The sequence below is a fragment of the Gigantopelta aegis genome, chromosome 4 (assembly GCF_016097555.1).
Source record: "Gigantopelta aegis isolate Gae_Host chromosome 4, Gae_host_genome, whole genome shotgun sequence".
Taxonomy (NCBI): Eukaryota; Metazoa; Mollusca; class Gastropoda; order Neomphalida; family Peltospiridae; genus Gigantopelta; species Gigantopelta aegis.
This window is the reverse complement of record NC_054702.1, coordinates 83,181,901-83,197,129: the sequence shown is the minus strand read 5'-3', so window position 1 is coordinate 83,197,129 and position 15,229 is coordinate 83,181,901. Positions and strand designations below refer to the sequence as shown.

At 37.4% G+C, this 15,229-nt stretch overlaps 1 protein-coding gene across 1 annotated transcript; it reads left to right on the top strand.

The window, feature by feature from the left end:
* The first annotated feature begins 6,077 nt into the window (after nucleotides 1-6,077).
* On the top strand, nucleotides 6,078-14,050 carry LOC121372317. Its single transcript, XM_041498611.1, has 3 exons — nucleotides 6,078-6,544; nucleotides 11,393-11,542; nucleotides 12,076-14,050. The coding sequence occupies exons 1-3, from the start codon at nucleotides 6,310-6,312 to the stop codon at nucleotides 12,306-12,308; spliced, it is 618 nt and encodes a 205-aa protein (XP_041354545.1). The 5' UTR covers nucleotides 6,078-6,309; the 3' UTR covers nucleotides 12,309-14,050.
* The last annotated feature ends 1,179 nt before the right edge of the window (nucleotides 14,051-15,229 follow it).

Sequence of the window (15,229 nt, the reverse complement as noted above, 5' to 3'; positions counted from 1 at the left end):
TACTGACTGGATAAAGAAAAGAAGTGTTTTATTTAACGACGCACTCAACACATTTTTATTTACGGTTATATGGCGTCAGACATATGGTTACGGACCACACAGATTTTTTTTAGAGGAAACCCGCTGTCGCCACATATGCTACTCTTTTACGACAGGCAGCAAGGGATCTTTTATTTGCGCTTCCCACAGGCAGGATAGCACAAACCATGGCCTTTGTTGAACCAGTTATGGATCACTGGTCGGTGTAAGTGGTTTTACACCTACGGAGCACTCACTCAGGGTTTGGAGTCGGTATCTGGATTAAAAATCCCATGCCTCGACTGGGATCCGAACCCAGTACCTACCAGCCTGTAGACCGATGGCCTAACCACTACGCCACTGAGGCCGGTACTGACTGGATAATACACACCAGGACCATATAGTCGGGTTCTGGATAGACGGGGAGGGGATCCTAGTCCCAGCGACAGCTCTACCACCACATATTGTATCCCGGCTCTCGTGCTTATTAAGTTAAACATGATTAAGACGAACAGCCTATTTTGTTTCAGTGTGTTTGAACTTTCAGTGTATAATATAAGTTCAGTAGGTTTTTGTTGGGGTTTTCAAAATTCATATCAGTGTAAATAATTATTTGATGGCTATATAGATATATATCTCTAGAATGACTTTTCCTTTGAGTAAATTATCCCACCACTGGCTCTACCATTTCCCCCATCCCAAGTCCCCAATGTATAACATTATATATGTGCGCACATACGCAAGCACACTCCGTCCACACACTCATTGACTGATATCAGCTAACCATGCTCTATTTGTAGGATATGGGATAATAGTTTGTTGTTAAGGCTCATATAGACTGGATGCGGTGTGCGCGTGCTGTCCGTCTAAAAATAATATATATATATATATATAGGCCCTTGGGGGGCCCGGGGCACTTCAGGTTCGGGGGCCTGACGTGTATTTTCATATCTACGTTTTCGATATTTGACGTCATCAAAGTACGTTTAAGCCACAAGTAAACATCGATCGAGCTTTTTTTCTGCGAATGCTGAATGCACACTCGTCTTTAATTATCTCGAGCTCTCAACTTATTATCTTGAGCGCATTACTGATTATCTCAAGCGCTCGGGACTTGGGCCTATTATCTCGTGTGCTCGACTTATATTATCTCGAGCGTTTGACTGAGTGCTAATTATTATGTTAAACTCTTGACTATTATCTCTAGTGCTGGATTTGTTGTCTCCAGCGCTCGACTTATTATCTTTAGCTCTCGACTTCTGTATCAGTACTGTACAACCAAAAAGAAAATTGCAAAAGAAAATGACATACATGTTGACGAGAGTTAATATGTTGAGCGCTTGACATAACACATTGATAGCTTGAGATAATAAGTTGAGAGCTCAAGATCATAAGCTACATTTTTTCATTAGTAGTAAGGGATCTTTATATGCACACTTTCACAGACAGGAAAACAAATACCACGGCCTTTGACCAGTTGTGATGCACTGTTTGGAACCACGTCCACTCCCAGTCAAAATAGAGAATTTGCAAAAGATGAAGATGACGAGAGTTGAAATGTTAAGCGCTCGACATAATAAATCAATAGCTCGAGATAATTTTTCCAGCAGCAGCAAGGAATCTTTTATATGCACTTTGATAGGCTTTTGATATACCAGTGATGGGCTGGAACGGGAAAAAACCATTCAGAAAATGATCCACTGAGGAGATTCGTTCCTGTAATCAAATAACTTTGCAGTAGCTTTGTATCTCACCTAATCGGTGTACCACAACTGGTTAAAGGCCGTGATATGTGCTTTTCTGTCTGTGGGTAAGTGCATATATAAAATATCCCTTGCTGCATTAGAAAAAAAAATGTAGCGGGTTTCCTCTTATGACTACGTATCACAATTACCATATGTTTGAAATCCAATATCTTATGATTAATTAATCAAATTGCTCTACTGGTTTTGTTAACACCCCCTCCCCCCCCCCCCCCCCCCCCCCCCCCACCCCCCACACACACACACAAAACAAACATGTATCTCACCAGACCGATCTCAACAATGCATTAAAACATGTTTTATTTTATAAAATAAATAATTTGTAATGTAAAATTGAAGATTGATTCAGTTCTTTAAAAAAATTTAAACACCTGGAGTTATATATACTGCAGATGAGCAGTCGCCTAACCCGGCCCGTATGTATTGATAATGGTTTGCGGTACGGCGGCCGCATACATAGTCTCGCCAGATAATTTTAGAATTTGTATGCTCCCAAATAACGTTATAAAAGGCGAAGTGTGAATTGTCGATATATTAAAATTATTATTTAGACGAAATGTCACCTGGACATGGGAGTCCACGCAGTGCTGTTAGATCTACTGGTAGACCAATAGAGCTAATTTTAATCAGATTGGCCTTATAACTGCGCATAATAAACCCTCATGAGTTTATAATAAAGAGACTATCCTGAATTTGTAGCCATATTATCAAGCTGTCGGCTAGTCGGTTATAAATAAAATTTACATGTTTCTTAAGATAAATAATCTTGCTTCGAATATAAATAGCTGTATATGCAATACAATTACATTTTTGACCATTCTCAGGTCGGTAGCAACCGAGAAGACGGAGGTGGTGGTGGGGGGGGGGGGGGGGGGTGGAGAGATTGTAGCCCCACTTTTATAAACCCGGTTTAAAATATGGCTTTTGCCCACGTCCCCACCAACTAGACTGCGTCCCTCCACTACAGATTGTGCCCTAATTCTAATATTTTATAGTACCGTTACCACCGTAGCTCAAATTTCATATGTATCATTTAATTTTATTCCAAATACCGAACAAAATAACTGGGTGAAAAGAAATCCTGAATGTATTTATCCGTATAATGCTTAATAAATATTTAAATCATGTTAAATACGATAAATATCTGCATACATACACACGCGCATACGCACACACATTAATATTATTTCAGCCCATATTCGATATTTACTGTATACGGATCCGAACCGATGGTTTCTCGGGCGTTAACAACAAAATATATTTTTATTTCGTGATAAGCAATAATTCATAAATGTCTTCAATAAGTCTTTGTTGGATGTCAACAGAATTTTTGGGTTCCCGCGACACAGACATGCGCAGTGGAATGTGAAAGAGGTCTATTAATATACATTATGGTTCAGCTATATGGGAACTGTATGGACACGGCGTAGTGAATACTGTTAAGAAAGAACAGAGCGTGTCGTTTCTTTCTTGGCTCCAGGCGGACGAGCTCAAATACATAGCAACGCGTGGCAACATGGGCTGGTTCTCTTGTGTAACAAAACAACATGTTGAGGTGTTCAAACAATTGTTTAAGTTAGAAAACATAAACGGTGAAAGACTTTTATCACAAATCCACAAGTGGTCTAAAAGACATGCAAAATCATGGACAAAACGTATACAGACTGTTGCATATAAAACAGATATTAACTTGGAAAGAGAGTTGAACAAGCCGGTCAGAACAGCATTAAGATCAGTTACGGTTATGTTATAAAGAAACGATGAGTATAATTGGTTTAAAGAGATATGGAAACTTAGATTTTACAGGCAATTTAAAAATGATTTTTTTTTTACCAGAAAAGTATACACATTTAATGGTTCCTAGACCCTATAGAAAAGTTTTATCTAAATTTAGAGCTGGTAACCTTCCCGTATGTCTAGAAACAGGAAGATATCACAGGCCTCCAATCCCATTAATAGAACGAGTGTGTCCCTTTTGTCGGCATAGTGCTGAAGATGAAACACGTTTTATTTTTATGCCCTTTTTACGAATATCTTAGATATCCTTTAGTTGTTAATATGCGATTTAAAAACCCTTTCAGTTTATAACAAAGTAATTTTAATAATAAAACAGGAAAATCAATTTTTAATAGCAAGAACTCTTTTTAATGTGTTTCAAAAACGAAAAACATTTCAAAAATAAGAAAACCTATATAAGACGTATCATCGATTATTTTAATATACACTTTACCTTAGGTGGTTTCTGCGGAATACGATTTTTAAAATAATTTTATATAGTATGGTCTAATTACGAAATTAGATTTTATTAATATTTTTTAAATTATGTAATACATTTTTGCTTTTATATACATATACATATTATATTTTATATGAATGATATTTCGCATTTTATGTTTTAAGTATCTCATAAGCCTATGTAGGCTGAGTGACAATACGTGATTATATATAGTATGAATATTGTATGTATATTGTCATGTGATACTCTAGTAAACAAAATAAACATATACATAAACTACAGTATAATGAATATAAAGGACCGAATTTACAAAGATTGTCTTTTTTAAATGCAGGTGTTTAAGCAATTGTAAATGAATGTAATTACACGCTTCGTAAATTCGACTCATGAAGAATAATATTTCGATTCACAATTGAATATCCACTTGTCACAGGAGCGGGATGTAACTGTTTGTTAGCCCTCGTCTAATAAAGAATGGGTCGCAATATCGAGCGCTGGAAGTTTTTTGTTTTGTTTTTAATTTCAACAAGTGCCTTAGCTTCGACTGGTACATCGAAAGAAATGTTTTATTTAACGACGCACTCAACACATTTTATTTACGGTTATATGGCGTCAGACATATGGTTAAGGACCACATAGATTTTGAGAGGAAATCCGCTGTCGCCACTACATGGCGATTAGCAGCAAGGGATCTTTTATTTGCGCTTCCCACAGGCATGATAGTACAAACCATGGCCTTTGTTGAACCAGTTATGGATCACTGGTCAGTGCAAGTGGTTTACACCTATCCATTGAGCCTTGCGGAGCACTCACTCGGGGTTAGGAGTCGGTATCTGGACGACTGGTACATCGAAGTCTGTGGTATGTACTGTATATACATATAAAATATCCATTGCTGCTTTTTTGGAAGAAGCAATCTGTATAGAAGGAAGGAAGGAAGGAAGGAATGTTTTATTTAACGACGCTCTCTCTCTCTCTCTCTCTCTCTCTCTCTCTCTCTCTCTCTCTCTATATATATATATATATATATATATATCCTTCTCTTTCTGTCTCTCTCTGATGCTCCCTCTCTCTCTCTCTCTCTCTCTCTCTCTCTCTCTCTCTCTCTCTCTCTCTCTCTCTCTCTCTCTCTCTCTCTCTCTCTCTCTCTCTCTCTCTGTCTCTCTCATGCTCTCTCTCATGCTCTCTCTCTTTCTCTCTCTCTCTCCTTTCTTTCTCTCTGTATTACTCTCTCTGTCTCTCTCCCTCCCCTCTCTCTCTGTCCCTCCCTCTCTCTCTCTGTCTCTCTCTCTCTCTCTCTCTCTGTCTCTCTCTCTCTCTCCCTCCCTCTCTCTCTCTCTCTCTCTCTCTCTCTCTCTCTCTCTCTCTCTCTCCTCTCTCTCTCTCTCTCTCTCTCTCTCTCTCTCTCTCTCTCTCTCTCTCTCTCTCTCTCTCTCTCTCTCTCTCTCTCTCTCTCTCTCTCCACAACGTGTTTTAGCATTAATAGCCTTTTAAAATGTTCAGAGGTAACGTTAAACAGATATTTCTTTTCTTTCGTTTCACTCATCCCAATCCGTATAAAAATAGAACGATCTTTATACTGTATTGGTATTCATACTTGTTAACATATTTCCTATACAATCAAAAAAGAAAGAAATGTTTTATTTAACGACGCACTCAACACATTTTATTTACGGTTATATGGCGTCAGACATATGGTTAAGGACCACAGATGTTTTAGAGGAAACCCGCTGTCGCCACTACATGGGCTACTCTTTCCGATTAGCAGCAAGGGATCTTTTATTTGCGCTTCCCACGGGCAGGATAGCATTAACCATGGCCTTTGTTGAACCAGTTATGGATCACTGGTCAGTGTAAGTGGTTTACACCTACCCATTGAGCCTTGCAGAGCACTCACTCAGTGTTTGGAGTCGGTATCTGGATTAAAAATCCCATGCCTCGACTGGGATCCGAACCCAGTACCTACCAGCCTGTAGACCGATGGCCTAACCACTACGCCGGTCTCCTATACAATCACTGTAGTCATACATCGAGTGAGATCGCATTATTCTACAGTGTGATATTGAAAGGAATACTCTTATCATAAAGACGGCATTACTGCTAAAGAAGAATGAATTGAAAATGGGAGTTTGGCGGTTGTCAAAACAAAAACCCACAATGCGTAAAAGGTCAACGCGTTATTAGTGTATTGGAGGTCTATACATATATGTTATTTCAACAAAGTTATCAACGTTTTGGACAATATTTACTCGTAATATTGATATTAAAGACAATTATTTGACGAGTATAATCATGGCTGGTGGTATAATGGCCAGTTTCAAAGCGGCTACGCTAATGAAGAAGATTGCGTTCATAATTCTCCTTGTAGCGGTTGTGTGTAATTTCACCGCCTTCACCACCACTGGATGGGGATACAAGTACACTGATCAATCCAAACAGACCTACAGTGCATATGGACTCTGGAGAATATGCCCTAATACTAATCCAATAACCGCTGGGTGCGCCTCGATGGACGGGATCGCCGTTAGTAAGTAAATTATTTTTTAATAATAGTGAATGTTAGCCCCACTTCCCATCATAGGCGTACGGGCTCCCATTTTTGCCCGAATTACCGAAAATACCAGAATATGGATAATAACATTTATTCATATTAGCATTACTACCAAAACAGTTATATAGGATAGCAATCGAATCACTACGCATTTTTACATAGATTATAACTAATTTTGATTGTAGAATGATGGAAATACGTGGTAAAAAAGTCTCAGGTTAGCACATTTTCCCCGAATATCTGCATCATTTTTGCCCGAATTTGAGGTTTTGTTCCAGCACTGGGAGGGGGGGGGGGCACTTACCCCCCGTCCCCTGCCCCCCTGTCTCGTACGCTTATGCATCCCATGGATTCAAAGAGTCCTTGACGACCTCTAGCCTTTGATGCACCTGGCCATGGTCACAACAACACGGTATAGAAGTTAAAGAGATTGTCCTAAGTTTCTGACTTCTGTTGCTTAACTAGCGTTTTCCCGACACTGAAGGCAAAAATATAAATTTGAAAACTGACTTGAAATAATTAAAAAATATATATGGTCCTGATGAAGTGTTTTTAATACCTGATTATATCAACTTCATAAGGTATTTTTCAAGAAGCATATGATATAAATTAAGCTGTAAAAGTATTCTTTTACTTATTTTAAAAATTTTCTCATGTAGTTTCGTGTTTTAAAATTTGCATTATGGGCGGGGTAAAATCCTCACTTCGTTCTGGCCGGGAATAAAACGCGAATCAAAATGCTTAGGATAGGGTGCTGTTAAAACAAAATAAAACAAAACAAAAATAGTACTGAATGTTTATCGGACATTGGGCTTTCAATCACAGTGACTAACTCAATGCAGTAACCACCGTATCATGTACTAGTGTCATTGGGAAATGGTTTATTATCCTGTCATCAAGTACCTATGGTAAAAATTACAATATACATGTACCTACATTCATTTGATTAGAATATGAATGTGTGTAATATAATTATGTAGTTCAGTGTGGAGTTTTGAAAGGAAACATTTTTGTTTATTCCATCCGTCAAACGGTATTTAAAATACCTGAGTCAAAGGTAGTTATTACTTATAAATAGATTAACCCAGCTCACTACTAATTTTAATAAAACATGAAAGAAAAACAATTTAACGACAGCTCGGCACATTTCACAAACTACGGTTACATGTTCGATTCAGAGAAAAATATGAAACTCGCTGCCGCCACATAGGGTACTACTAAGGATAAAACAGAAAGAGATTTTTTATGTGCATTTCCTCATAGACATAGACATGCCTTTGATGTACCAGTGGTCGGGCACTGACTGAGATGGGGAGATAACCTGATCACTCTAACCCTGAGCTATATATTCCGCACCTCCAGTTTTAATGCCTACACGCTCAGGACAGTCCGTTTGCCAAATGCCCTCACATTAACACGTGTTTGAGGTCTCCTTCTAGGCCAAATGGACGTCTGCACTTTCACAGGGGATAACCGCATGCGAGTAACTGTAGTTACTCGCATCCAAGATGGCGGAGGACGCACATGATGAGTATTAAACTATGTGAATTTTCGTATTTCTAAGCATTACATTCACATTTTAATAGAGCGTATCGGCAGTTGGTTTAGTATGAATATATTTTGAATCGATGCACTAAGGATAAGTTGTGTAATTCGGCTGATAATGAAATCACAAAGTTAGGCATGATGAAGGTAACTTCAAAGCGATGATGTAGGTAACTGTCTAGTCAGCTTCAGATGGGATGTGGGTATCTGACAAAAGGGATGCGGGTAACTGCAGTGATGAACGTAGCTGTAGGATGAGAGTAACTGCTGTAGTTGTCTCTTCATAACTAATGATCGTCATGACATTGTGCGTCTAGAAACAGTAAAACAAAACATTCTTATGTTTTCCCCTTCATTTTCTTTTTCAGATTATTACATGTGCTATTTGTGCGATACATCCTCCACCCGAGCCAATACTATTTTCACACACACCATCAAAATGCACATTGGGGCCATTCAAATATTACGTAATGCTCGAGGGGTGTAGGTCCAAACATTATGTGGCGTTACAGGGGATGGGTGGGTGTATTTAGCAGCGTTATGTAGCGCACTGCTTTTTATTATTAGTTCTTTTTTCTTCTTTAGGCCTAGTTAATTATAGCTAGATGTATACACTCAATAAGGATTATAAATCGAGTTGAAATCGATATCTGCGCTTTTCCAAATTGCAAAAGAGTACATTAAAATTACATTACACCCATCGCATGACTTGTTTGTGAATGGAAGGGGTGGGGTGGGGTTTCCAAATGTTACGTAATATTTTGGAGGCGTATGACCCAGCGTTACGGAGTGTTACATAGAGAATACTAAACGAGTTCCCGTGTGGGACCGTTTATATTACACACGAGTTGTAATATAAACGGTCTCACACGGGAGCGAGTATTGTATTTTATTTATTACACCGCACACCAATGAACAAAAATGACGTCATGTTGTGGCTACTTCATTTAGCTATTTATCATTGAAACTGTGCTTTCCTACACCACACATCAATGAAGTTTACACAAACAATATTACAAACATATTCAAAAAATTATTAATTTTTTTGTTAAATTATGCTGCTAACATTAATTATATAGCAAATATTTTTCCGATTTGAAAATATGAATCGAAAGAACCATGTGCACACTTTTCGATTAACATATATGCGGGGTTGTACTGTGTGACACCTCATGACCTCTAAAGAGACGATAAATATCACATGGGTACCTCTTCCACCGCGGTGTAATAAAGGGGGAGGGAGGGTGTCTAATTTTGACATAATAACGTTACGTAACATTTGAACGGCCCCATTGTGAATAACGGGGGGGGGGGGGGCAAGTTTTGCCTTTGGTTTAATAACAAACATTAGGGCACTAAAGCAAGTTGGAACTTGGAGGGGCACCAAGGCAAACGTTTTCTTCAAAAGAGGGGCACGAAGGCAAGTTACTTTCTATCAAGTTTCTCAGACAATGATCTTGGACTCTAACCTATGCAATTTGTTGGATACGGATGCCTTGATATGTGTATAGTGGTCATGCATTTGTACTGACAGGACAGTAGTTCGAATGTCTTTTGGTCCAATTCCACAGCTAATAACTATATCAATTGGCAAAACTAAGTTTAGTTGAAGCACTCATATCTAAAGACGTTGGACAGCTTCGTACAAGTGGCTGCTGCCGAGGTAAGCTCTATTATTATTATTATTATATTATTATTATATTATTCTCCCTTGCCGGGGCAGTTCGATGTTCAACACAAAATACATAACTGAATGAAAAGCGTGCATGCGTGTGTGATTCAGTAAAATATCGGGAGTATATTTTAATTTTAATTTTGGTATAATCTGACATTAAATTTTCGTTTGAGGTAATTGTCTTTTCATCTTTCAGAGTTTGGGTAATATGTCGGACTATTTCAATCTTGAAATTTAATACAAGAAGACTATAAAGACATAAAGCTATATTATATTATTACAGAATAGAGTATGACATTACCGTCGAGTCATTTCGTTTTATATTCAGATTAAAGTAATTAATCACCCAATTTTGAATTATTTGTGATTTGAACGGCATTCTGCATCAAACCGTTACCCTCATCCAACCGTAACAGATACCCACATCCTCATGACGTTGACACTTTCAGTTACCAACATCATAGCGATTTTTGATGTCCGTTATCTAATTCCCAAATACAATTTTTTTTTAAACGTATGCTTCAAAAATGCATATTTTATATATTTCATGAAGTCTCTGTATATTGACATCTCAAAAATGCCCGTTAAGAATGGACATTCACATCGATTAATACTCATCATATGCGTCCCCCGCCATCTTGGATGCGAGTAACTACAGTTACCCGCATGCGGTTATCCCCTGTGACTTACCTTTTCAAGCACGTTTCCTGCCGCATATTTCAGCTGTCTAGCAGGGCCTTAAAGGGAGGGGGGACTGGGAGTGCAATGGCCCAAACTGCCAGAAACTGCTTGTTCCGTCGAGAACATTTTCAATTTCAGGTGTTAAAATACAACATTTCCATTTTTCTGATCACAATAAAAAGGAATCGGGGTGTGGCTGTCTATGTGGGTTAATGATTAATTTTTTAGTGCATTTAACTTGTTACAGCTCGTTCTGAGTAAGAGCCGGAGCAGGGATACGAACCCAGTACCTACCCTAGTGAACTCAGTTATATTATAACAAGTGGTGATACCATTAGAACCTGTATTTAAATGATATTATTCTGACTAAATATTTAGGTTTTTAACATTATTCTAATAAAGTTAAAGATTATTGTTAGTGTAATTTTAGTAGTAGTAGTAGTAATAATAATAGTAATAGTAGCAGTAGTAGTAATAATAATAATAATAGTAGTAGTAGTAGTAGTAGTAGTAGTAGTAGTAGTAGTAGTAGTAGTAGTAGTAGTTAAAGTTTGTTTTGTTTAACGACACCGCTGAAGCACATTGATTAATTAATCATCGGCTACTGGATGTCAAACATTTGGTAATTCTGACACATAGTCATCAGAGGAAACCCACTAAATTTTGTCACATGCCACGGCCTGTGACCAGTTGTGGTGCACTGGTTGGAACGAGAAAAAACAAATTAGTTGAATGGAACTACCGAGGTGGTTCGATCCTGCGACGCAAACACCTTAAGCGAGCACTCAACCGACTAAGTTAAATCCAACCCCTAGTAGTGGTAGTTTCAGTATTAATAGTAGGACAAGTAGAACTTAATTTTTTTACTGCAAGATATGTTCTTCCTAATAATATTTAAAATTTAAAAACTTTTTATTTTGTAGCTTGGATGGCCATTTCTCAGACATTTGCCGTGTTTGGATTTGTTGGAATAGATGTGGTATTGTTGGTCGTCACTCTTCAGATATTCTCTAGCAAATGCAACGGACTAAAGGATCTCAACATATTTAATGCCATCTACTGCTTTATTACAGGTGATTTTTTATAACATTTGTCTTCAAACTACAAAACATGAACATTACAATACTTTAAGTTAATATGCATGCATGCACCTCCTAGAGAGGGAAATGTGGGTGGATGGACTCAGGGTGAAGGGGATGGAGTGAGTGAGTGGGTATAGGTAAATGAGTCAGTGAGTTAGTGGGTGGGTGAGTAAAACTATTCTCCTATACGGTCATCGTATTTCAGATGATACTAGTATAACATGACCATATGACATGTTAGTCATTTACCGATGGACGAAGACTTTGAAGATTGAGTGGCAATAAAATCTGACCAAATGAGTGAACCATGTACGATATTACAAATATCATCATCATCGTCATTATTATCATTATTCTAATCATCATTATTGGTGTTATCATCATCACCGCCATTATTATCATCATCATCATCATTTATTATCATCATCGTCGTCGTCGTCGTCATCATCATTATCATCATTATAATTATGTATTATTATAATAATAATAATTATTATTATCATCTTTATTTTCATTTTTTGTAGCTCTGTGTTGGTTGATAGCTGTGGGCGTATATGGAGCATTTTTCGATTCAGTCACTTATTATACTAACCCGAACACGAGTAACGCTGTCGACCCTGACCTTGGATATGCGTTTGGTTTTGCTGTTGTGGCCCTTCTGCTGGAGCTTGTGGTGGGGGTGCTGCTACTACTGGACGGAAGACTCAAGACAGGAGGTGTGTCTCAACAGTCTCAACAGTCTCAACAGCCTTGTTAGCTCGTACACGTACGTGTACTGGTTAGACCGAACCAACAGGGAGATCAACCTAAAGGAATTATTTTTCCGGAATTTGTTTTACCAAAAATGTTATTAACGTTAATCAAGTGACTGATTAGAACAGACGACTCTGAACTGCCAGCACCAGTTCATATTGCTTTATTTCCTTGATCCAGAGTATGATCTGTGTATCATTTAAAATGCATAAAATATCATCTGAGAGACCCCCAAAATAAAAAAATGTACAACATGCTACATTTTAACAATACATGTGTCCTTTCTCTGAGCCCTGGTTGATGCAAACATATTCATCATCAGTAGTCTCTGCTTTGAGTTTCAACTGTCTTCACAATAATCATTGTTTTAAATTGCAACGTTTGTTTGGCCGGAAATCAGATATTCTTTAACCAACCAAAACGCTGGCCACGGGACTGGTTCCGTTACTTAGCTTGTTATTCCAACAGACGACTGTCCACATCGTTGAAGTGTTTTAGTGTTTAGGAAGATGTGTGGCGTGTCAGAAATGTAATATGAGCGTCATAAACTAGGATAAAAGAATCATCAACATTTGGCGACGATATTTTAGATGACGTAACTGAGTTTCAGCAGTGACGGTTTACCTGCTCCCCACAGTGGCAGTTGAAGAGTATCTCATTTTAATTGAAAATAGTCTTCATTGTCTTAATTTTTTTTAATTAAAATTAATTATAACAAAGACAAGAATATTTGGTTTCCTATTAGCGTATTTACAGCTGTATATGTATGTTTGCTTATTGCACATACATGGTTTAAAACAGTTTCATTTGGATTGACAAGTAAAACCACAGATTTAAAAGTATACTTTCATTTGGATTGATAACTAAAACCACAGATTTAAACGCATACTTTCATTTGGATTGACAAGTAAAACCACAGATTTAAAAGCATACTTTCATTTGAATTGACAAGTAAAACCACAGATTTAAAAGCATACTTTCATTTGGATTGACAAGTAAAACCACAGATTTAAAAACATACTTACATTTGAATTGATAAGTAAAACCACATATTTAAAAGTATACTTTCATTTGGATTGATAAGTAAAACCACATATTTAAAAGTATACTTTCATTTGGATTGATAACTAAAACCACAGATTTAAAAGCATAGCTTACTTTTATTTCGATTGACAAGTAAAATCACACATAATTAAAAACATAATTTCATTTAATACTAGTAAAACCACACATATGTTTATATCATTTTTGACCAGTTTTCATTTCAAATCAATGCACACATTTACCATGTAATGACGTCGGGAAAATGTATAGGTTGTAATGATTCATATATTTATAAATAAGTATTAGTTGTTAAAATTCGATATATGAACTCGTATTGAAAGTTTCATGTTTTATTATCAATTATTTTTGGCATTAAAAAATCTTTATAATAATACATGTATGTTTACTACGTTTTTGAGGCACTGGCGTAACAAATGATTGAATACAGGACCAAGAAAAGCTGCGAATAATTGAAAAGTCGAAGAATGCGAAAATTCATTGTTGTTATTTTACAATGAATTATCGAAGATTCCATTCACCAAGCCAATGAAATGATACATGTTTTTTATTTTTATTTTTATTATTTATTTTTTTATTATTATTGTTATTATTTTTTTTATTATTTAAAAAAACGATATACATTAGACTCCAATCAACTTTGTAAATTGTGATTCCATTCTGAATAAATACTATGAACACATATATGATGGTCAAAGTTTTTTGTTTCTGAACAAAGTGTGTGTGTGTGTGTGTGTGCGTCCGTACGAGCGTGCGTGTGTGCATGCGTGCGAGGACAGCGCGCACGCGTGCGTTTGTGTGTGTGAGTGTGTGCGCATTTCAAGATTTTCAAAGCCTATAGATTTACGAGTAAATGCTTAATGTTCGAGTTCCAGATTGTCTATCATCCTACAGAGTAAACAGAACATATTTTAAAAGCGTTTTTACAAATCCCAGCAACACAATTTGCGCCAATACATTGCTTTGAGTTAAAACAAACAACGGGATATCTAGGAATTCACCTCATCTGCAGAAATGGCTATTATGTCCAAAGTAACAAATTCTGAAGTCCCATTTCTCGTTGATGGTTAAAATACATTGAACTGCAATTAGAAGTTAGATAACCTTGGTTTACAGTCAACCGTCGAGTACTGTATTTCACGTGCAAAATATTCAGTTCAAACAGATTTTGAAACAAAAAGTTTGTTTTTGTTTAACGACACCACTAGATCACATCGACTTATTAATGGATGTCAAACATTTGTTAATTTTTGGACTGAGTCATTAGAGGAATCCCGCTACATTTTTCCATTAGTAGCAAGGGATCTTTTATATGCACCATTCCACATACAGGTCAGCACATACCACGGCCTTTGATATACCAGTCGTGATGTACCGGTTGAAACACGAAATAACCCAAAGGGCCCACCGACGGGGATCGATCCTAGACCGACCGCACATCAAGCGAGCGCTCAACGATTTTGAAAGACAAAAAATGTCTTTATTTAACAGGGGGCGGGACGTAGCCCAGTGGTAAAGTACTCGCTAGATCCGCGGTCGGTCTAGGATCGATCCCTGTCGGTAATCCCATTGGGCTATTTCTCGTTCCAGCTAGTGCACCACGACTGGCATATGTACTACCCTGTCTGTGGGATGATGGATATGAAAGATCTCTTGCTGCTAATCGAAAAGAATAGCCTATAAAGTGGCGACAGCTGGTTTCCTCTCTCAATATCTATGTGGTCCTTAACCATATGTCTGACGAAATATAACCGTAAAAAAAATGTGTTGAGTGCGTCATGAAATAAAACATTTCCTTCCTTCCTTCCTTTATTTAACAAGGCACTCGACACATTTAAGTATTCGGTTATAAATATGGCATCC